General features: G+C 38.3%; 2 protein-coding genes across 3 annotated transcripts; both read left to right on the top strand.

Moving 5' to 3' along the window:
* Positions 1-1,234: 1,234 nt before the first annotated feature.
* On the top strand, positions 1,235-5,351 carry cox5aa (cytochrome c oxidase subunit 5Aa). Its single transcript, XM_023955708.2, has 5 exons — positions 1,235-1,396; positions 2,180-2,296; positions 4,556-4,677; positions 4,751-4,872; positions 4,960-5,351. The coding sequence occupies exons 1-4, from the start codon at positions 1,324-1,326 to the stop codon at positions 4,862-4,864; spliced, it is 426 nt and encodes a 141-aa protein (XP_023811476.1). The 5' UTR covers positions 1,235-1,323; the 3' UTR covers positions 4,865-4,872; positions 4,960-5,351.
* Positions 5,352-6,766: 1,415 nt separating this feature from the next.
* Positions 6,767-18,364, top strand: arid3b (AT-rich interactive domain 3B). Of its 2 annotated transcripts, none has more exons than XM_078948573.1 (9): positions 6,767-7,268; positions 7,638-8,180; positions 13,293-13,367; positions 13,467-13,539; positions 14,784-14,967; positions 15,963-16,204; positions 16,321-16,581; positions 16,669-16,758; positions 16,897-18,364. In XM_078948573.1, the coding sequence occupies exons 1-9, from the start codon at positions 7,245-7,247 to the stop codon at positions 17,034-17,036; spliced, it is 1,632 nt and encodes a 543-aa protein (XP_078804699.1). In that variant the 5' UTR covers positions 6,767-7,244; the 3' UTR covers positions 17,037-18,364. The 2 variants fall into 2 exon arrangements, with proteins under 2 accessions (XP_078804699.1, XP_011474286.1); XM_011475984.4 differs by having other exon boundaries at positions 16,663-16,758.
* Positions 18,365-20,349: the final 1,985 nt, after the last annotated feature.

Raw genomic sequence — 20,349 nt, 5'->3', positions numbered from 1 at the left:
TTTTTTATCATCAATTGTGAGACATATTACTGTTGAGACTTCAAACTTCCTTCAATTAACCTGGAAAAAATCATTTTAAGTGATGAACAGAAAGCTTCATCAAAGAGGGAGAAATTCACACAAAGAAGAGTGATGACAGGTTATAACAAGCATACAACTAAAAATCCGGTTTGACATTTTTTTGTTCTTTGCATTCTTTGTTGCATGTTTGAGATCACAGTCTTCCTCAGTCCAAGAGTCAGAGCTACAGTTTGGAGCCGTTTTTCATGCAGTCACCAAGAAGTGGGATTTCACTGACAGATTTGATCTAATTTATCATTTTATGAAAATTTCCTATATACAATTGAATAATCATGAAGATGATTGATAATTTAACATAAACAAACTAATGCCTGAACAGGTGTGTTTCAGCTTAGATTAAAAATGAGGGTTAGCATAGTGATGTAACACTGTCAATTGCCAGTGAGAGAACCCTGGTTCAAATCCCTGCTGGATCCTTTCTCTGTGAAGTTTATATGTTCTCCCCTGCTTGTGTGGGTTTCCTCCAAATTTCTTTCATTTAAAAACAAACAAACAAACAAGTTTCTGACATTGATTAACATGTCTTGCACCTCGCGGCCACCATAGTGGATAATTCATATTTCTTGAGGTCTAGATTCTAGACCTCAAGAAATATGAATTAACAGACTAGAGAAAGTTGGTTCCATAACTGGGGTGTGGAGTGGCCGAAAGCCCTCCCTTCCATGGAAGAGAGGAATAGAGAAGAAAAAGGTTTGAGGATGCTGTATGATGATGTGGATGAGGTCAAAAAAAGTATGGCGGAGCAAAGGGATGGCCTTGAAAGTAAATGTTCATATTTTATACGTACTTTTTTCAAGAGAAGGGACACCAGTAAAGGTCCGGGAGATTAGAATTTTTTTCAAAGTGGATAGAAATATACAGATACAGAATAGTTCCAGTATAGTTCATGTAAATATTTTATGTGAAAGTCAATATTTAGATACAAATAAATGCTGGATTGTCAAAAATAGTTTAACAGCTTTGGATTACATATTTATATTAACAAAAAACAGTTAACTATTATCATGTCTACATTCTGTTTTACTGACATTAAAAAGTAAATTTTGTGCCATTAATTTTTGGTTGGAATTGGTGTAAGGTTTTCTATTCTTTTCTGTTCTATTCTATTGACCAATGATGGTCAGGAATCCACAAAGTCCATTCTACGCATGCGCAGCAGGATGTCACGTCCGCACCAGATTCTTCCAAAAAACGTGAGCTCCTTCCTCGCTCGCCGGGTCTTGCAGCTGTCTTTGCCGCGTCATGTTTCGAGCCGCCGTCCGACTCTCTGTCTCCGGTGTCCGGAGTTTAACCCGCACACAGCCAAGATGCCAAGGTATTTACGTTTTTTCAGGCCTTATGACTATTTTAAAAGTCGAAACTTGGTACATTTTCAGAGCACAACTTGACCGGAAATAAGATTTCGGTGTGCACATTGCAGTTCCTGTAGTATTGCTAAGCTAACTAGCTTTCTAATTTAAGGTTATCCATTCATCTACGTTCGTCAATAAAGAGCTGAAAAAATTGAAGGTGTTAGCAGGTAAACGAATGAAAGCGATAACCATTAATTTATTACGACCATTAATCGGATGAGCCAAAGAGTTAATTCTCTAAAAATAAACCAGGCGTTCGCTGAATGATTGTTGTGTCCTTGCTATGACCCAGTTGGGTCTTGGGCCCGGTGATAGCGCTGCTAGCATGCTAACAATGTTAGCTTCGGTCATTCATTGATCCACTCTCTGGGTCAATAACTATAGTGTGAAATAGCTTAATATCTTATTGGGACGCACTAATGCAAAGCTTTAATAAGAAACGTGTCTGCCCCCCCCCCCCCCCCCCCCCATATATCTATTCTTTTCCGTTGTAAGGCGATTAGGACACTAATAGGACACACAGAGGGGTACTGTAGGGTTAAGTATAATGCATTAGTCTCCAATGTCAAAGTGTCAAAAGAAGAAATTGGGAATGATCCCCCCGGAATTGATCTTTTATCCGAGCCTTTCAGGGCAGATTTTTTATGCCAAAAAGTGGTTTTATTTTAGCCAACACACAACAGTTCCCATCAGACAGAGACTATCAGTAAAAGTCTTCTTTTTCTGTTTTTTTTTTTTTTGGACAGCTGTTTTGGCCTCTAGGTGCTACTCACATGGGAAACAGGAGACAGATGAGGAGTTTGATGCTCGCTGGGTCACTTATTTCAACAAGCCAGATATTGATGCATGGGAGCTTAGAAAAGGTGAGTTCGTGCCTAGTGAGCACTGGATCATGCACAGGTGTCGACGTTGCACTCTGCACGTACGCTTCATGCTTCTTCCTGAAAAGTCTCCTGAGTCATATCTTTTTTTATTGTGATCTTAAGGGCATGTAATTAACGGTTACATGGCTAGAATGTTTTTACCACTTTTGTAAAGTAAGTCAGTTTAATATTTTAGGTTTTATTTTTCTAATCCAACAATTAACAGTCCAGAGGATGTGTAGAATAGTTGCACTTTGTAAATATGAAAATAACCTCCTCTTTGTTGGTGATAAATTTGAGGTCACTTGTCCTTTTATTTTTAAATATTTCAGAGAAAGAGAAAACAAACATGCTTTTAGGTTGCACTGTTTATCCCTTGAAATTGTCTGTCTGCAGTGGCAGTAATTTTGAATGAGGAACATTTGGGGGTGGAGCTTATGGTGCGGAACATTCATGATGACTGACTATTCCCAGAACTATGTTTCCACCAATGCAGCACAGCCATCTCAAGTTTAATGTCCTTTAAAACCTGCTATGCCTTCTTTTTATAAAAGAAATGCAAGGGATGAATAAATGCACAGTCAAAAGAAACTGAGCTGGAGTGTTTTGACTAAGATCCATAAGGAAGAGTTGATATGAGGCAACAGTTTTTGTGAGAAACGGTTTGTTTCAAATCAGTTTTCCAATGATCGTAAAACTCTACCATGAACAGATTGTTTGCTTCCAGAACAATAATAAAATGAATCAAAGCAGAGACTTTTCTCACAGGCCTTTCACGAATCCATCGGAACCATTTTTGGTCAAAGCTTTGGAGTCTTGGCTTGCAGAAGGTCATCCTCAACCTTCTTCCAAAAGCTTGAGCAGAGTCTCAGAGTTGTCAAAGTGAAAGACTTGTATCTGTAATCTTTGTTCTAGAACCCAGTGTTATGTTCTTTGTGTTAAAAACCACACCTGGAAAAGTTTAATCTCTGCAAAAACCATAATGTCATGATGACTTTTATTAGAGCGTGTTCAGGTACCCCCCCCCACACACACACACACACAAACAGAAAGGCTGCACAACCAGTTGTTTCAGCAACAATCATCTTTATCTCACTGAATCTTCAATTAAACTCAAATGGAAAAACTACGACTACGACATTTTCTCTGCAAGGATTTATTTTTAATTAATTTTTTTCCCAGGATAAAACTGGCTTTTAACCTCTGGGCCGTACATCTGAATCCCATTTTATAATGAACAAAAGCAAATCATTTAATGAAGGTTTATTCAATAGTGTTGAAGGAGGATCTAAGGACAGCGATGTCCAGGGTTTGTGTTTAGTTTAGCTTAACAATTAGCTATTGTTCATATTTAATGACTGTTTCTGTAGAATTATTGGTGTGAAGCCTGTTGAGGCAATAACATTGAATTGAATTATTGTTTTCCTGACATTATGTGCGGTTAACCAAAACTCTGTTTTTTGTTTTAATTTATAGGTTCTTGTTTAGCACAACAGTATTTTTAATTATTTTGCCAGTTGATTCCAAGAAAAAAGAACATTCCTAATAATTTAAGATTTCATGAAGATGTCGCAACTTCTGTCCAAGAAAGCCCTGTGTATGTTGATGGTTCCTATTAAAGCTTAACCCAGGCATTAAAGTCCACACTTTATGCTTTCGGGCTGCTGTAAAATACATAATTGAATTGAAAAAAGGTAGTCAATGTAAAAATATTTTTTTTATCTCAGGTCAGTTTTTAAACAAAAACTGGGTGAAGAAGACAGAAGTGAAAAGTAGAAATATCAGCAAAAAGCTCAACGGCAGGCAAAACATTTGTTTTAGCTTTTCTTTTTCAATTAAACAAATACCATGCTAACAATTCATACAGAAGGGTTTACTGAAATTTTTGGTCAAAGCATAACAATTATATAATATTAATTTTCAATGTTTCATTTTTGGATCCATTTGCTGCTCATGATGTTTGTTATGAAAGAGGAACTGTCTGTCATTTTTTCTGTTACAGCTGTGTTTTAATTTGCATTTTTAGGTAGTAAATAGTTGATCTAATGCACGCTGCTTAATAATTACTCTTTGTAAATGTGACTAAAAGGAAAAGCAACCCTCTCTAAACAGAAAAATGTGGTTTATTATAATTTTGTGTATTACAAACTGAAGGTGGAATCGTTTCTTCGTTTGGAGCGTGGTTAAATTTATAATAATCTTTTTTTTATTTAAAAAAACAATTTCTGCCAAAATAAAAAAGGTTTACCTGTGTTTCAGGGATGAATACTTTAATCGGATACGACCTCGTTCCTGAGCCAAAGATTCTCGAGGCGGCGCTGAGAGCCTGTCGCAGGTTAAATGATTTGGCCAGCGCAATCCGAATTTTGGAAGCTGTGAAGGTGAGAATTGGGCCCCTAAGCAAACTCTGCCTCCTATCAGGTTTGTGTCTGTCATTATGCTTTTGTTCCTCAGGACAAAGCCGGCCCTCATAAGGAGATCTATCCATACGTGATCCAGGAGCTGAAGCCTACATTAGACGAGCTCGGCATTTCTACACCAGAGGAACTTGGCATTGACAAAGTGTAGTGGACTGAGTATGTACTGTGATTTTTATTTCATAATAAGCAAGGTATTCATCTCTCATATTTGTTAGAAGCAAACTCTGTCTTCATTTCTTTCAGGTCTCCCAGCAGAGTGCTTTACCCAGGACACATTTCTTGTATTTACATGTTTGCCTCATCAAAGTGTGGTATATTATTTGGCCTTTATTAGGTTCTTTTGATCTGTAAAATATGGATGAACATAATAAAGGATATGTATCTTTAAGTGTCAAATGTATATCGAAATGTTTTTCTTATTTTGACAGCTTCAGGACCTTTTTGGAGAAATACTGAAAGATGTTTCCAATGTTGTTCTGTTTTAAAAACAGCTGTCTGGATGTGCAGGACTCCATCTGGCCAGAAGGGGGCAGCCTTGTCTCATGAATGTTACAATCGTTAAACTGATACATTTTTGTTTGCATTTGCATTTCAGGGGAATTACCTGCTGGTAAAATAAACTTGTTCCATTTCCATTTGTTTTGTATTATAAAAATGCTCTACTGTAAATAATGGATTTTAACAAAAATGCTAAAATTGAAAGGTGAAAGATTTACTAACTTCACTTCATGGTTTAATTGCAGTAAAAAGTTGTATTTAAAAGATAATTTAACCGTTGTTACAAAAGTGAATATATTAATTAGTATATTAAGACTGAAACTTATTGATTATTGAATTTCTAAACATTTTGATTACCACAACTCATTTTAGCAAGATAAGCACCAACACTGTAAGAATTGTTGTGCATTGGTTAAAGGGAAGGATTAAGATGACCGTACAAATGCTAAGAACCATTGTCTTATGCAATATGTCTTGGGTTGTGGAAGGTGTATGTCAAATTTATTATAGCATAGTTGGAAAAAAGCTGAACAATTAGTTTTTAAATGTTGGAGAAAGAAAACATTTTTAGATCCAAAAAACCGGGCAAAACTTAGGTTTACAAAGTGAACTCGGAACAACTTGCATGATAAATTTAGAGCTGAATCAGCATCAGGTGTTATATTTTCTAAGAAATGGTGAAAAGATAGCACTTTCTTTAATTAAATAACAGGAAACCTTGCTCTTAAAGGCATCCAGCTTATTTACCTGCCCATTCCTGGTAGGACCACATCCCAGCTGTCTCTAACAAAAGTTTAAAAGAACGGGTCTTAAGTCTGTCATGAATCAGAACAATAAGTCCAGCACGCCAGGATATCAACAAAAAAAAACACTAAAATTGAAAATTTCACTAAACTTGTCTAAACCTCAAGTTAATTGAAATTCTGAGACCTTTAAATGACCGAAAGCCTCAATGAATTAAGAGAAAATGTAAAAATAGAAGGGATGAATCATTTCAAAATAAACTAAACCTTTTCACATTTTTGCAGCTGATAGTGGTTTTATACAAGCACGATCCACAGTTTAGTATTTTAAACAAAATACATCATCTAAAGTTTCAGTTTCGAATAAAACATTTATAATAATTAGGATTTTTAAATCCTTCATTTTTTTAATTTAAAAAGTATAGGGTTACAAATATTCAAAGGTTAATTGTTTTTTTTAAATCTTCAGTTTAAAAAATTTTACCAATGTACATTTATTAATATAGAAAAACAATTAATATGAAAATAAAATGTGCTTTTTCCCTTGCTTTTACTTCCCAGCTCTTATTTACATCCATCCTATGCAAAAAAAAAAAAAAAAAGACATTTAGGAAAGAGATGTTTGCAAAGCATCACAACAACATTTTTATCTGTGTTTTTTGTGTGTTTCCAGTTTAACGTTTCCTTTTCCAAAGCTTGGTTTAATTGTTGGACTGAGACAATTTGCTTGTTTCCTGTAATCAATCAGTCGGTGTCAGCAGCAGCATCTGCCTGGAGCTTTTTATAGGTTGGTGGGAGGAACCATATCTACTCATTCTCAAGCAAGCAGAGAGAGAGTTATCTCAGTCATAGTTCCTTTTTTTGTGTCCAGAATAGAAGCACTGCAGACGGTCATTACACCCATTTTGGTGACAGTGGTTACGCAAAAATATAAATGTCGATCAGAAATAAAAATGCAGACTGGGGTTGCGTGGAGATTCTTTGTAAAACGTGAGAATTGTCAAAAAAAAAGAAGACGGGGAGGGGAGAAAAGCGATTTTTACGCACGGGGCGGGCCCTTCATTCTCTTCAAGCTGTGGGTGAGGGGGTCAGCCAGCTAAAGACAATCAAAGATGTTTGAGTTTCCATGCGCAGTGGCCAGGGAGGAAACGCACACGCAGCTTTAGTCCCCCCCTCCTCCAGCTCCGACCTCCCCAGCCTCCCACTCTGCGGGGGTTTCGGAAGAAACTTGCGTTTGTTTCTGCCGGAGGAAAGCGGGGGAAAAGTAACCGGGACCTGTTGGCGAGGATGAATTACTCCAGGCCACAGACGGTGAGTGGCGGAGCGCGCCGGTGCTCGTGTTTGTAACCGTAACAAAGCGGCTGAGGATGAATGTGGAGCCTGTAGTTTCTGATCAAATCTACATGTTTTAATGAAGTGGTGCAGGCTTTCAGCGGCTTTCTGTTTGGAAAGAAGTTACGGTAAACAGTACAGTCCAAAATATGCTGCTTAAAAGAAAACAGTTGTCTTGCTTCTAAACATTTATTTATTTAGGCAATAAGCCGGCTTTCTGCCATAATGAAAAACGTAATGTTTACATACGTACATGTTTGATTTTATTATGTTTATTTTTTTCATATTTTGTGAAATGTTTGGGGTTTTTTTTGTAAGTTTTGGTGATTTTGGAACTTTTCTCCACAGTCGAGCTTATCAGAGGAAGTGAGTCCTGCAGGGGTGAAGCTAGAAGCAGTGATGGAGCAGCTTCAAAGACAACAAGAAGCCAAAATGGAGATGAACCTGCAGGAGAAACATCTTCAGCTTCAGTTTGCTCAAAAAGCTGCTGCGGCTGGCACCTCCTGGTTCAGACCAGACTTGTTTGGGACGGCTGGCGGAAGGATTTATCAGTCGCCCCCTCAAATTTTGAGCAGCGGCTTGAGAAGAATGGATTCCAAAGAAGACGATGAAGTCTCAGATGAGGAGGAACAGGAGGTGTTGGTGCCTGAGGAGAACGAGGAAGAGGAGGGAGATGAGGCCAAGAAGCTACAGCTCCAGCAGATTTCAAGCTTCCAGCCTTATTCTGGATGTTTACAGCCAAAAGCTGTGGAGCAGAACTCCACGTCTCCACCTTCAGCCGTCAAACAGGAGCAAGAGGAGAAGAACTTGTCGTCTTCTCCCGTTGGTCAACACTCCTTCACTTCCCCCAGCGGCTTTGCTGAATGGAGCTACGATGAGCCTTACAAACAGGTAGCTTTAACTTTCATAAACCCAAATAGAACTGCAGTATCTCACTGTTAGAATCATCTCCACCAACAGAAGACAAACGCTTGCAGCTGCTCATTCTGATTCCAGCATCCCCGTCTTCTTTAATTGTTGACTTCCTCCTGTTGAGAGCCCGGCTGACATCTAACCAGTTTTTTCACACAGAGAGGAAGGAGTGTGTCCGTTTGGCACCATGCCCGGCTGCTGATAAAGCTTAATTACTGACATGGCCAGAGATCTTGTGCCTCCCTTGTCCTCGTGTCCCATACTTTTGAGCGAGGGAATAAAAAAAAAACAACGTTTTTGCTGCAGGCTGGGTAAATCGTTTTTGGCTGGTCTCCAGTTCTAACTGCAAAAGAAGCCAGTATGCCAGAGGAGTGGAAATGAGAACAGAGCATTAATGAAATGGCCTCAGGTGGTTTATTTGTGGCCACAGCTCTGTGAGCTCATTTCAACAAGAAAAAATAAGAACTCTAAATTTGTGTTCATGGTTTTAGTCTCCCACTAAAGGAGTGGAGAACCAGCCAACCTTTTTCCTCATCCTTCTCTTGATTGGTTCTTCTGTGTTTATGTTCCCCCTACAAAGGCCCCATGTCAGTGTAATGCATTATGATTAATGAGGGCTGTGGGTGAAAGGGACAGCTGGGTTGGTGCATCCCAGCATGTAAAAAGCTACGTATAAAGTTTACTTTGTTTCATTAGATCAGAATGTCCTTTTTAGCTGATAGTCTTTTTTGTTTTATTTAGTAGTTCACTCCAAAAATAGTAAATCTCAAATATGTTCCCTTCATTTATTGGTGGAAGAGCTTAATGTTCACCAGGAACCACCACAGAGCTCCAGCATCTCTATTCTTGATGTTTCACTGTAGCTCATTGAATTGCTTTGCATAATTTAGCCGTTTCTTAGCAACGCTAAATGGCAGCTTAATTTCACTACATGCAATCAATACATTTTAAAGCTGCTGCAGTGGGAATGTTTACTTTCAACAGGCCAGATCACCAAACGGGGAGCATTAATCATGTTTAATTAAAGCATCAACTGTCAGGACTGCTGGGAAAATTGCTTTTTTGTGAGAAAGGGGAGACAAGGTGTTTCCTTCATCTTTTGTAGTCGTTTAAAGTGCAAAATACTTTGTAAAAACTGAATTTACAAAGCCTTTTTTTTTGTTTTCTTTAAACACATTTGATTAGCTGTTGTAGTATCTTGTGATATTCGTTGGTTAAACCTGTAGGCAAGTAGGAATAATAGTGGCGTGAATGTGGCTATTTTTTGCCGCAGTAATAAAAAGCCGTTCATCATCAGACAGGCTAGGCTGCGCAGACTGCACTGCTTCTAAGGAGACCAGCACCCAGCTGAAACGGCTCCCTTTAATTCTCTCAGCTCCGGCGTCTTTAGCGGATTCTTTTGTTCAGCTCTTTTTATTGAATTATCTCTCAAGATGCTGACATGCTTTTCATGCTCCACAGCCTGTGTGGCGCTCTCACTGGAGGCCCTTAACCCAGAATCCCACCCCCTCCGGATGATCCCAGCCCACAGCCCGGCAGGGGTCCAGATAAATGATCTTGACTTCTGGGCTGATAAAAGACTTAAAAAGTTAATTCGAATCAAAAAATAATCAAAGGAAAATAAATAAAATAAAAGCCCCTTCTTCTTCTTGAGTTCATTGAGAAGGGTTACTATTCACTTTTGTCCTGCAGGAGAAACTGTGATTTTAATGAAGCTCATTAGACAAACAAATTGGTCTGAGAACACGCGATAACTTAAATGTGTTTCTCTGTTTGAATGGACTCTATGGACTCTATTTTAAAACGCAGTAAAGTTTTAATTCCAGTTCAAATAAATACAAAACGTGGCAAAATGTTTGCTTTTAACCAAACAAAGGAGCCTTTTTTTTTTTCGACCTACATGCTGAATCTGGATTCCCAAGCCAGGATGTGTGAGAGCTCTGAGCAATTAACTGAAAGCTCTTTGTTAATAGATCCACAGCATGTCTCAGTGGCTTATCAATAAAGAAGGGGGGGAGGGTTTTATTTCCATCGGATGGTCAAAAGACTGATGTTTATCCACCTCCGATGGGATTTCTGCTAGAAGCCCCCCCCCCCAGCTTTTACCTTTTGCAATGACTACAAAAGGGCAACTTTTTTTTTAGTGCTGCTTAAGAATGTACATCTGATGTTTGGAAATGCTTCCCCAGTTCAAATGATATCTCCTTAAATCACCAGGACTTGGTGACATTAATGAGAAAATCTTCTGTAAACAAGGAGGAGGGTGACCATCTGCCTCAAAAGGTCTTGGTAAGGGGAACCAGCATCAAAGAGGGGAATGTGGGTCTACATTTAAAGAGGGCCAGTGTTTATTACGTTGATGCAGCTGCTAATTGTTAGCGATGGCCGTTGGATTGTCGTTTTCACCATAAACATGTGCAGAGTTGCAGTTTAGAAACAGGCAAATCTTCAGGTTTTCATATCCCACTCTCTGTGTTGCTACAACAAACACAAGTCAGTACAAATACTTATTTAAAGGCCAATATTTTCATTATTATTTTAAAACATACAAGTTATGCAAATTCAGACATTTGGAGAAGTGAATGTTTTTGTTATTTGATGTGTAAAAAAAAAAAATCAAGTGTTTTTATTCTCCCATTATCCCCTTAAGGTCATAGAGGTGACAGGTTGGGGTCATGTCAGTGACTCTTTACAGAAACAACACTCAAATTAATGGTATTGATAGGAGACTATTTGACACTTTCTTTGCTTTCTTTGCTTCTTCACGCCTACATTTATCATGTAGTTTTAAAACTTTTTCCAGGACGATGACCTCCGAGGCATTTCCGCATTGTTGCATTTGCCCCCAACTCCCCTTGTCTCTCAAAAACCCTCCACAATCTTCTAACCCTTTAGTGACATCCTGGTAATTGGAGTGCTCTCATGTTGTTTGAGTTTGGAGGAGGGGGTCTATCACAGAGTATTTAGATATGCTTGATTTTTAATGCAGTATACAATACTTTTGTATTTCTGTGTCAGTACACATGGATACTATTTACTTAGGATTTTTTATTTGCTTTAAACAATTTGCATTTTTTAATTACTTGGAGATTTGTTCATGTACACAAATGTTTCTCCTAAAACCGCACAATTATCTACAGTTTACTTCAAGGTTCAATGTGGCACATCTAGCTATAACTTCATTATTTGAAATTTAAAGCATAAAGTTACACAATTGGTCAAAACCAAAGACAGTGGCTTTAGCGTGTATTCAGACTGGACACATCTGGTCCCCTTAAAGTGAACCAGAGTTTGTTTTCCCTAATAATCTGGAACAAATTTTCAGAATACACCCAAGTGGGGCCTGGTCCGGGACCATCTTTGGAGGAGGTCTTGGTTCGTTTCCAATCGGACTGGGTTTCTGTTCGCTCTGAGATTCCTCAGTCTGAATACAATCACTTCCTGGAGTGGAGCAACTGGACCAAAATGGCCACCGTAGCCGACGTAAACAGAGTAGGAATGTAGCAACAGATGAGCCACAGACAAATATAAAGCAACCATTGTTGTTGTTACCAAACAGAGAAAAGGGTCGGAAATTTTTCATATGTCACGTTTATTTTAACACAGCTGGAAACCTTCTTGCATGCTTTTGTGTGTCTTGTTACCGGGCATTCGCCCTACAGGCGCTGCTGTGACATCATCGTAAAAGCTACCTTGTAATTCCTGAACAGAATTCTCTTAAAAATAATGCCATAACACAGTAACTCATTGAAATGTGATCGGATGAATTCAGACTCGTCAAAACCACTTTTAATCTAATACAAAGGGCTTCTGACTGTTTTCCCGACAATCTATATGTCAGAAACACTCATCAGCGTACCTCCTAAGCTGTCTTCTTGCCAGTCACCACTCTGCAGCATGCATCAATCGCACCAAAGAAGCAAGTAAAAAAAGCGTGTTGAGCCTGACTTTGATACAGATGTTAAAAACGTGCAAGTGAAATCTAAACTTTGAATGAACAAAAAGCACATGACTTCTATAAATTCTGCCTTTGCCCTGCCCCCGTAATTCCTGACCAATGAGGGAAGAGATCTTTAGGTATGTGGTTTTGTTTACAAGCGTTAGTCCGGAACAGGGAAGTCCCCTTGACTGGAGTCTGAATACAGACCAAATGCAAGGTTCAGGACAGGATCTGGACCAAATTTAGCAAACTGGGTCCAGACCAACAGAATTTTCCAGTCTGAATGAACACTTTTTATATTTTCAGCAGTGTACTGGTCAAACCCAACACATCTTGAAAGAAAATTGCATCAAAAAGATAGTCATTGTAGAGAATTTTTTTCTGAGGTGATACGGTGGTTTTTGGAAAGTGTGAGTGTAGATTGTGGGTGTACAGTATCTAAATTGTGTGTTCACGAAACAGTTATTTCAATCAGGAGAGAGCTTAGGAATGCAAATAAAATAAAGATTTAATTGTGAAACAACAGATGTGTAAGTTTGGAGGTTTGGCTGTGGGCTGATGACGTCTGGTATGCTGGTGGAAGAAGCTCGGATCATTGATGAGTAAACCCCAGAGCCGGATGGTGGTAAAGGACCAATATGAGACAAAGTATCGTTACAGGTGGAGGACGGGGTGGAGGAGGGAAGGCAAAACCATCTAGAATGTAGAGAGATAAATGTCCATGACTTTTAAAGCAGAAATACAATTTTGATTGGCTGAGAAAAAAAGTGGGGTATTTAGCAATTGGGTTAGAGTGAGGCTTAAGCGATGAGTGGAGTGTAGAGTGACGCAAGAACCCAGTTTACTCGGAAGTGATTCTTTATTCAAATTATGACAAAGATTCACTACCTTTCTTAGCATTTTAGGCAAATACTATGTGAAAACAAGTGTTGGCAAAGCCTCCACAGACTGCTTTACACCATGAATTCCTTTTGAAAACACAAGAAAATGCAAAGTCTGCAAACAGTCATCCTACTGTTCCTAGTAAAGCATTGTTAAGAAGGCTGTAGAAACTGCAAATTCATTTTGAGGAGGATCTTAAGGAAACATAAGTTCATATTTTTAGTCAAACTGTTGATAAATGTTTGTATTTTGTCTTGGTACATGTGCAGAGAGGATGTGGGGTGTGGACTGAGGACAGTGATGGAGGAAAACTGAGAGGAGAGCCTTCCCGAGACTTTGCCAAGGTTAGTAGGCCTGATTCATGGAGGGATGACAAATAATACTCCACATCACCACATGTGAGGATTCCCTAAAATCCTGCTCATTGTTTTTTCTACTTGCAGCTTTATGAGCTAGATTCTGACCCACTGCGGAAGGGCTTTCTGGATGAACTCTTTGTTTTTATGCAGAAACGGGGTAAAATATTATTGTTTTTTGTTTTTTCTAAATCGTTTTGATTTGTAATTTTTCAGTTTTTGTCAAATCTTTTTATTTCTGTCTTTTTTAAAGTCCAATCATGTTTGGATCTATTGCAAAAAGCGTTCCCAGTGGTCCTTTGATCATGATTATCCAGGTTTAAGCCAGAATCAAAAGACCTGTGTTGTTCTCTAGGACTTCATTTCTGCAGAGTGGCAGTAGTAGCTCATTACAAATTCACCTTTTGGGCAGGACCATTGGCGCGGAGCAACCCCTCTCCCCTTTCCTATCACCCATAACTGAGAGCTGTTTACACACTCTCCCATTAGCTTACAGCCTCAACCTAAAATAACTGGTGCAACAAAACTGGCGAGCAATATTGGAGATGTCCAGCTGTACACTTTTGAGCCAATTGTCAGCTCAGATGAGGATAAAAAAGACGTTCATGGATCTATTTGTCAGGAAGTGGATGCATGAAGCTTATACTTTCTACATCAACTACAAGCTTTTTCAAACTGCCTTTTTTTTCCCGTCTGCTCCTAACTGCAGCATTTAAAAACTAATTTAAAACCTTTTTTAAATATATGTCCACCATCATCAGAAAAATGGCACAAGAACATGTTGAAAACACCAAATACACAGTTTTCCTCAGAGTGGGTCTTTAAAAACATTTTTATAGAAGGTCTGTTGTCAGATTCTTATTTAAGACCCCTCTAGCCACATGAACCTAAAGTTTTTTAAACGATAAGTGCAAAAACGTGGAGTTTGAAGTGAGCACCGCTGATGGCCCTTAAAAATGTGAGCAAACTTCTCGGCCTTCAACATTTCACGTGCAGCTTCCAGCCATGTGTTGATCTTAAGTACAAAGTAATCTTATTTCTTCAGCTGCTTTTTAGTCTGCTTCATTAATTGGCTTTTCTCCAAATCAGGATTGGAAGGGGTTAGGTGTCAGCCCTGTGACTGGCAGACATTGTTAGCTCTGCCGTCACCCTCCCCCTGCACTCAGATCAATGTAGCAAAAAAACTTCTGCTGCAGAATTACCCCCGCCCCCATTCACCTGAAATTGGCTTAATTGACCCCCATTACCTTACTCTGACTTTAAGCCTTATGGTGGCTTAATCAGAAAATGTTCTCATTCTTTACTTCTTTAATGAGGCTACTTGTTTTTAGCGCTCAAATGAGACCACACTTAAATAAGACTGATTTACAAATGGACTGACTTTTCTTTTTTCCATGTTTCCAGGCACTCCTGTCAATCGTATTCCCATTATGGCAAAACAGGTCTTGGATTTGTACAAGCTTTTCAAGCTTGTAACAGAGAAAGGAGGACTGGTTGAAGTTATTAACAAGAAAATATGGCGGGAGATCACCAAAGGTCTCAATCTACCGACGTCCATCACCAGCGCCGCCTTCACCCTCCGCACTCAGTAGGTATTTCTGCGGTTTGTGGGAAATAAAAAGTGTTTAAACCTGTCTACATTTTGTTGTGGAAATATATAAGACTTAACATTGTAATGTGTCAGATTTTAACTATGGTCTCTTAAGCTGTCAAGTAATTTACATTACAGTTAGCAAGAATAAAATCACCAGCTTTTTAGAACAAAAAAATGGTTTTCACAGTTTAAAACTGTTATTGTGAAAGTAATGACTCCAGCAAACGTTTATAACTTTATGTAGTTTGAGAAACAAAATCTTGAAACCTTTTGGACTGTAAAATTAGGTCAGTTATCACAATTTAATCACCAAAAGCTAATAAAAATGAAAAAGAAAAGTTACTATTTTTACAAAATTTTAATTAGCAAAAAGGTTTTGTTTTACTTTTTATTTCATTTTTATTTTTTTTACAACAGCTTCAGTTGAACTTTTTTTAATCTTCATGAAAACCTTTACAACAACAGTTGAGACTGACAAAGGTCTGACTTTAACTGATCTGTTGCTTCAGGTGTAATCTCTCCTTCCTTAGTCGTTTTTCATTGGATTTGTTTTGCAGTTCTGATTCAAAGTAATAACTTTAATTGATCCCACGGTGGGGAAATTGATTCGTTACCATGGCTCAGAACAACATAATGATAAAAACAACAGATACTAAATGTCACACATATACAGTAAATAACACACAGTGTTCAGTGTCTATGAGGTGTTATTGCTTTATTGACAAAAATCAGTTCTCATATGTTTAATTGTGCAGATAATGGCATGCTACAGAAATGAAACCATGAACCACCAGTGCAAATAGGAAAAGTTCTTGGTTTAGGTTATTTTTTAATTCATTTTGTCTTTACCAAAAGTATATATAAAAATAATCTATTTACTGTTATTGTTTTGATGTAGAATTGATCCCTTGACAATCTAAGCTTCAAATTTTGAAGGTTTTTTCTTTTTTTTTCTTTTTAACACAAGAATTTTGTTCTTTCCCATCCAGGTATATGAAATATTTGTACCCATTTGAGTGTGAGAAGAAGGCTTTGAGTTCTCCTGGTGAGCTTCAGGCAGCCATTGACAGCAACCGCAGGGAGGGCCGGCGCCCCGGTTACACCAACAGCCTTTACCGCTACTCCCCCACCTCAGGATCCGCTCTGCTCCCCTCTCCCTCCATTCAAGCCAACCCAACTATGCATAATGGCCTAAGTGCATCTGGAAGTCCAAATTTAAAAAGAAACACAGGTGCAAGCACCGTTATCCCTCCATCAACATGTGTTGTCATTAACTTTTCTGAACAAAAGTGAATTCCCTGCTGAATGGTTTGTCCTTTTTTCATTTGTTTGTCTTGTTTATTACAGAGGAGACCCTAACTCCTGTAGTACCCAGGTTACCTGCTGCTCTTGGGCAGCAGCAGCTGGCCCAAGCCGCCACACTGGAGCATCTCAGAGAGCGTTTGGATCGCGCAGCGGCTGGAGCAGCAACAGCCGATGGTCCAAAGAAGAAAATCATGCGACTGGCAGAAGATCAGCAGCGCCTCATGCAGCAGGCGCTCCAGCAAAACCTGCTGGCTATGGCGTCTCATTTCAGCCCCATGAACCTCAAACTCAACAATGGCCATGGTGAGACCCTTCCCCTCTCATTAATCCTAATTCTTTCTGAAAGGTAACAGTCGACTAATAATGTGGATTTATAATGTATAGTCACAGAAAAAAAACAGGATTTGTCTCTAAGCATCTCTACTGATGGACCAGCCAGCATCAGCGTATCTGTAGAGGTCAATGGCACCATTTACTCAGGTGAGATTTGATCTTTCTTTTTTTTTTACATCTTTTTGTAATTCATTCAGCCAGTCTGGGGTAAAACATTTACCGGTATATTACTTCCTGATATGCAAAATACAGTAGAATTCATCTGTATTCTTTTGTGTGCTTTAGGTACTTTGTTTGCTCAGAAGTCGGCTGCTCCTGGTCCGTCTCAGACCCTGACTGCAGCAGGAGCGAGTGGGTTCAGTGCTCTACCCTCCTCACACAGTCCCTCTTCTTCATCTTCCACCTCTTCAAAGGGCCCAAACTAAAGCTTTTACATTTAAACTAAGTTATAACCTTCTAATCTGCAAGAACTCTGTAAGCACATCATGAGAGTTTTCCATTCTATTCTGAGACGATTTATCAAAACTTTTTCAAGTCATGAGCACACTGGGGTTTCACCTTTAATCAGCCAGATTGACTGTAATGTAGGTTTAGATCTGTTTCCACTAGTGCCTGTTAGAGGAGTTCTAATTAATCGGTTTTGCTTTTTGTGAGTGAGTGTGATTTGTCTGTTGGTCAAAAAAAATCAGAGCTGAGTCTTTTTGGACTTTTTCTGCATTTCTATAGCAGACGTTCTGCTATTATCAGAAGAGAAACTTGATTGCCAAAATGCAGGAAAGTCAAAAAGTCTTGGATTAGCATCATCACTTTATGGAGTTTTGTTTTTTTATTTCATTCTGTCATGAAAGTCTAGTTTATACTTTTTGTAGGTAATTTCAGAAAATATGCATGCTATTAGTCTATTGGAATTATTCCTAAAAAGGACATTAAGGTCACTTAAATGTGGTTTTATTTAACTTTTTATTATTTAATCCTTTGTTTGGGCATTTCTAACTTTTTTTTGCTGTGTTAAGTCTCACTTGTAAATCCAAAAGTGAGATGCTATATTTATGCAAGAAACTATGTAAATAGCTTGAAGTGAAACAACATTTACCTCAAACTGGCATTCCATTCTGCAATGTTCTTATGTTTTCAGACTTCTCTAACTCATTCTATATATTTCTGTGTTTGTTTTTTAATGCATAGAATATATCAAAACTGACCTCAGGCTGTGGGCGAATGAACACTGAAACAGTGCTACCTCAATACAACTCAAATATGCAATGCTGAATCATGCCTCTGTGTTCGTTAGGCGTGTGTGGACAATCAGTCACACAAATGTGAACTTGCCAACTGAAAAAATGTAGATGTTTAGTCCTGGACTTGGGTTAACATATTTTTGGCACTGTGGCTATACATTTACAAAGGAAGAATTATTGAGTACAATAATGTTTATCTCCCCTTTCTTATACTGTATTAAATGAGTATTCATTTAAAAGATTACAGACTAAGGAAGAGTCCTGAGATGGCTGCATAAAAAAAAGTAAGTTCAATTCAGAACAATTTAACTATACAACTTCCCACTAAGAGAGAGAGGATGATTTAAAATGCTTTTTTTGGTGTTTATTTCCTTTTTTTTTGCAAATGTGTGCTATCTCTGTTGTCTGTATTTAAACTGCTGGAAATCCAATTTCCCAGGAGGAGTCATCCAAAAGGGATTAATGTGTGAAGTCCAAATCTATTCATAAATAATAATAAAAAAAATCACTAAAAAGCTTTATTGTACACAGGGTGTTACTGTTCCTCTATCACAGAAAAACAGGTAGATTTACATTTGCAATATTCTACCTTCAATAAATGTATATTAAGTACACTGAACATTTTATAAAAGTACATGCCTGGAGCTAAACTTGAGATTAAGTTTTAAAAATATCAGATTTTCCACATTTCATTCTTTCCTAACTTTGAATAAACACATTTAAGTTATTCAATCTATACTTCTTACAGTGTTCCAAAATTTTGATTTAGTACACATACTGAGAGTCAGGGTGCTTTTAATTTTTAGAAACCACAAAATGCTACTTTTATATTGGCGTTGACTTGGTTTCCCTTTTTTCACCCTTTTGACGCTGATTCAAAAATGCTTAAAACCACTTCTGCTCCAAAATTAAATAAATTGAATGTGTATGTGAAAACAAAAATATGTACATTTTTTTAATCTGGAAATAAACTCAGGCATCCAAAGGATTAAGTAATTTTCACCTGGTGAAGTGAGTTCTTTTGTTTGTTTATGAAAACGAACTTAGTTTGGATTTCTTATGTGTCAGAAAGAAGAGATAAATCTACAAGTTTGTTGTTTCAGCAAAAAAAAAAAAGCATGCCTCCATCACTGTGGTAACCAGGGACTTTTGGGAATAAAAACAAATAAAAGTGATTCTACTTGTCTGGGTCATTTTGGACCTAAACTGATTCCAATTTTTGCTGCTCATCAGATAATGCTCTGAAAGAATCTATACAGCTTTCTCAGCATCTTCACTTGCAGATGCTTTGGGTTTTAACTACTTAGTTACAGTTTCCCCCATGCAGTCATGGGGAAGAGATTTATGGGCACTGACAAGAGGATTGGTGGTCTGGGCTCTGCCTCGCTGTTGGAAAGCAGCAGGAGACGGCGGTAGGTGTTTGTGTTTTGCCCGCTTTGGTACAACGGGTCTGCCCTCATTAAGGGGGACTCGAGTGTAACAACAAAACATACGAGATAAAAAGTGGTGAGTCAAGACAAAACAGCCCGTGGAGTGCACTTTCTAAGTTTTACTTAAGTTTTACTTTTAGCAGTGTCTGTTAAATAGAAGGGCCCTGCGATGCTCCTACCACCATACATCTTAATGATCATGTTCTTCTACTGCAAGAGAATGACTAAACAATGTGTTTGGCCCCTCTCCGATCATGTTTTGATCTGTTGTAAAAGCATTTCCAGTGGTCTTTTATTATGTTGTTTTTAGCCAAAAATTTTAAACTGTGTAGTTTTCTAGGACATAGTTTCTGCAGAGTGGCAGTAGTTCATTAGAAATTTAATTCTTCAGTTGTGGACAGGACAACTCAACCTTTCTGTTTACATGTTCTCCCGCTTGTTAGCCCCTCAACCCAAGCTAACGTCTCTGATGCAACAAAAATGGCGAGCAATGTCGGAGCTATCCAGCCGTAGAGTTTTGAACCAGATGCCAGCTCAAACGAAGCAAACAAAGACATACATGGATCTATTTGTCTGCAAATTGATGCAGCAGAATGCAGCAGAGAAGAGCATAGGGCAACCTACAATGTTTTTTTAACTGCATTTTTTCGTCTGCTCCTGATTCACAGCGATTTGAATAAAATACTCAAAAATGAAGTTTTAAGCTTAATTTTCTTAATGCATGTCTTCCATCATGAGAAAAAGGCAATGAGAATATGTTAAAGACACAATTTTCATCAGTCTTTTAAGCAACTTAATAAACACTCATCAGTTATTTGTTGTTTGTTTTATCAGTGCATTATCACATTAGCTAGTTTAGCATAACAAAATCAACAGATTATGCAATAGCAGAGGGAGTATGGAAAGTCTAGGTTAGGCATTAATGCCTTCACCCTGCTGCTCTCTGCATGCATTGCTAATGGAGGTGAGCGCTCAAAGGGTGAGGGGGGTGATGAGGGTGGGGGATGGGCTGCAGGATTCACTGCAACAGTAGTTATTCTAAAATGACAACACTGGATTATTGTCTGGTC

The sequence above is a fragment of the Oryzias latipes genome, chromosome 6 (assembly GCF_053564925.1).
Source record: "Oryzias latipes strain Hd-rR chromosome 6, Olatipes_Hd-rR_3.1".
Lineage (NCBI taxonomy): Eukaryota > Metazoa > Chordata > Actinopteri > Beloniformes > Adrianichthyidae > Oryzias > Oryzias latipes.
This window is presented reverse-complemented; position numbering and strand designations above follow the sequence as displayed.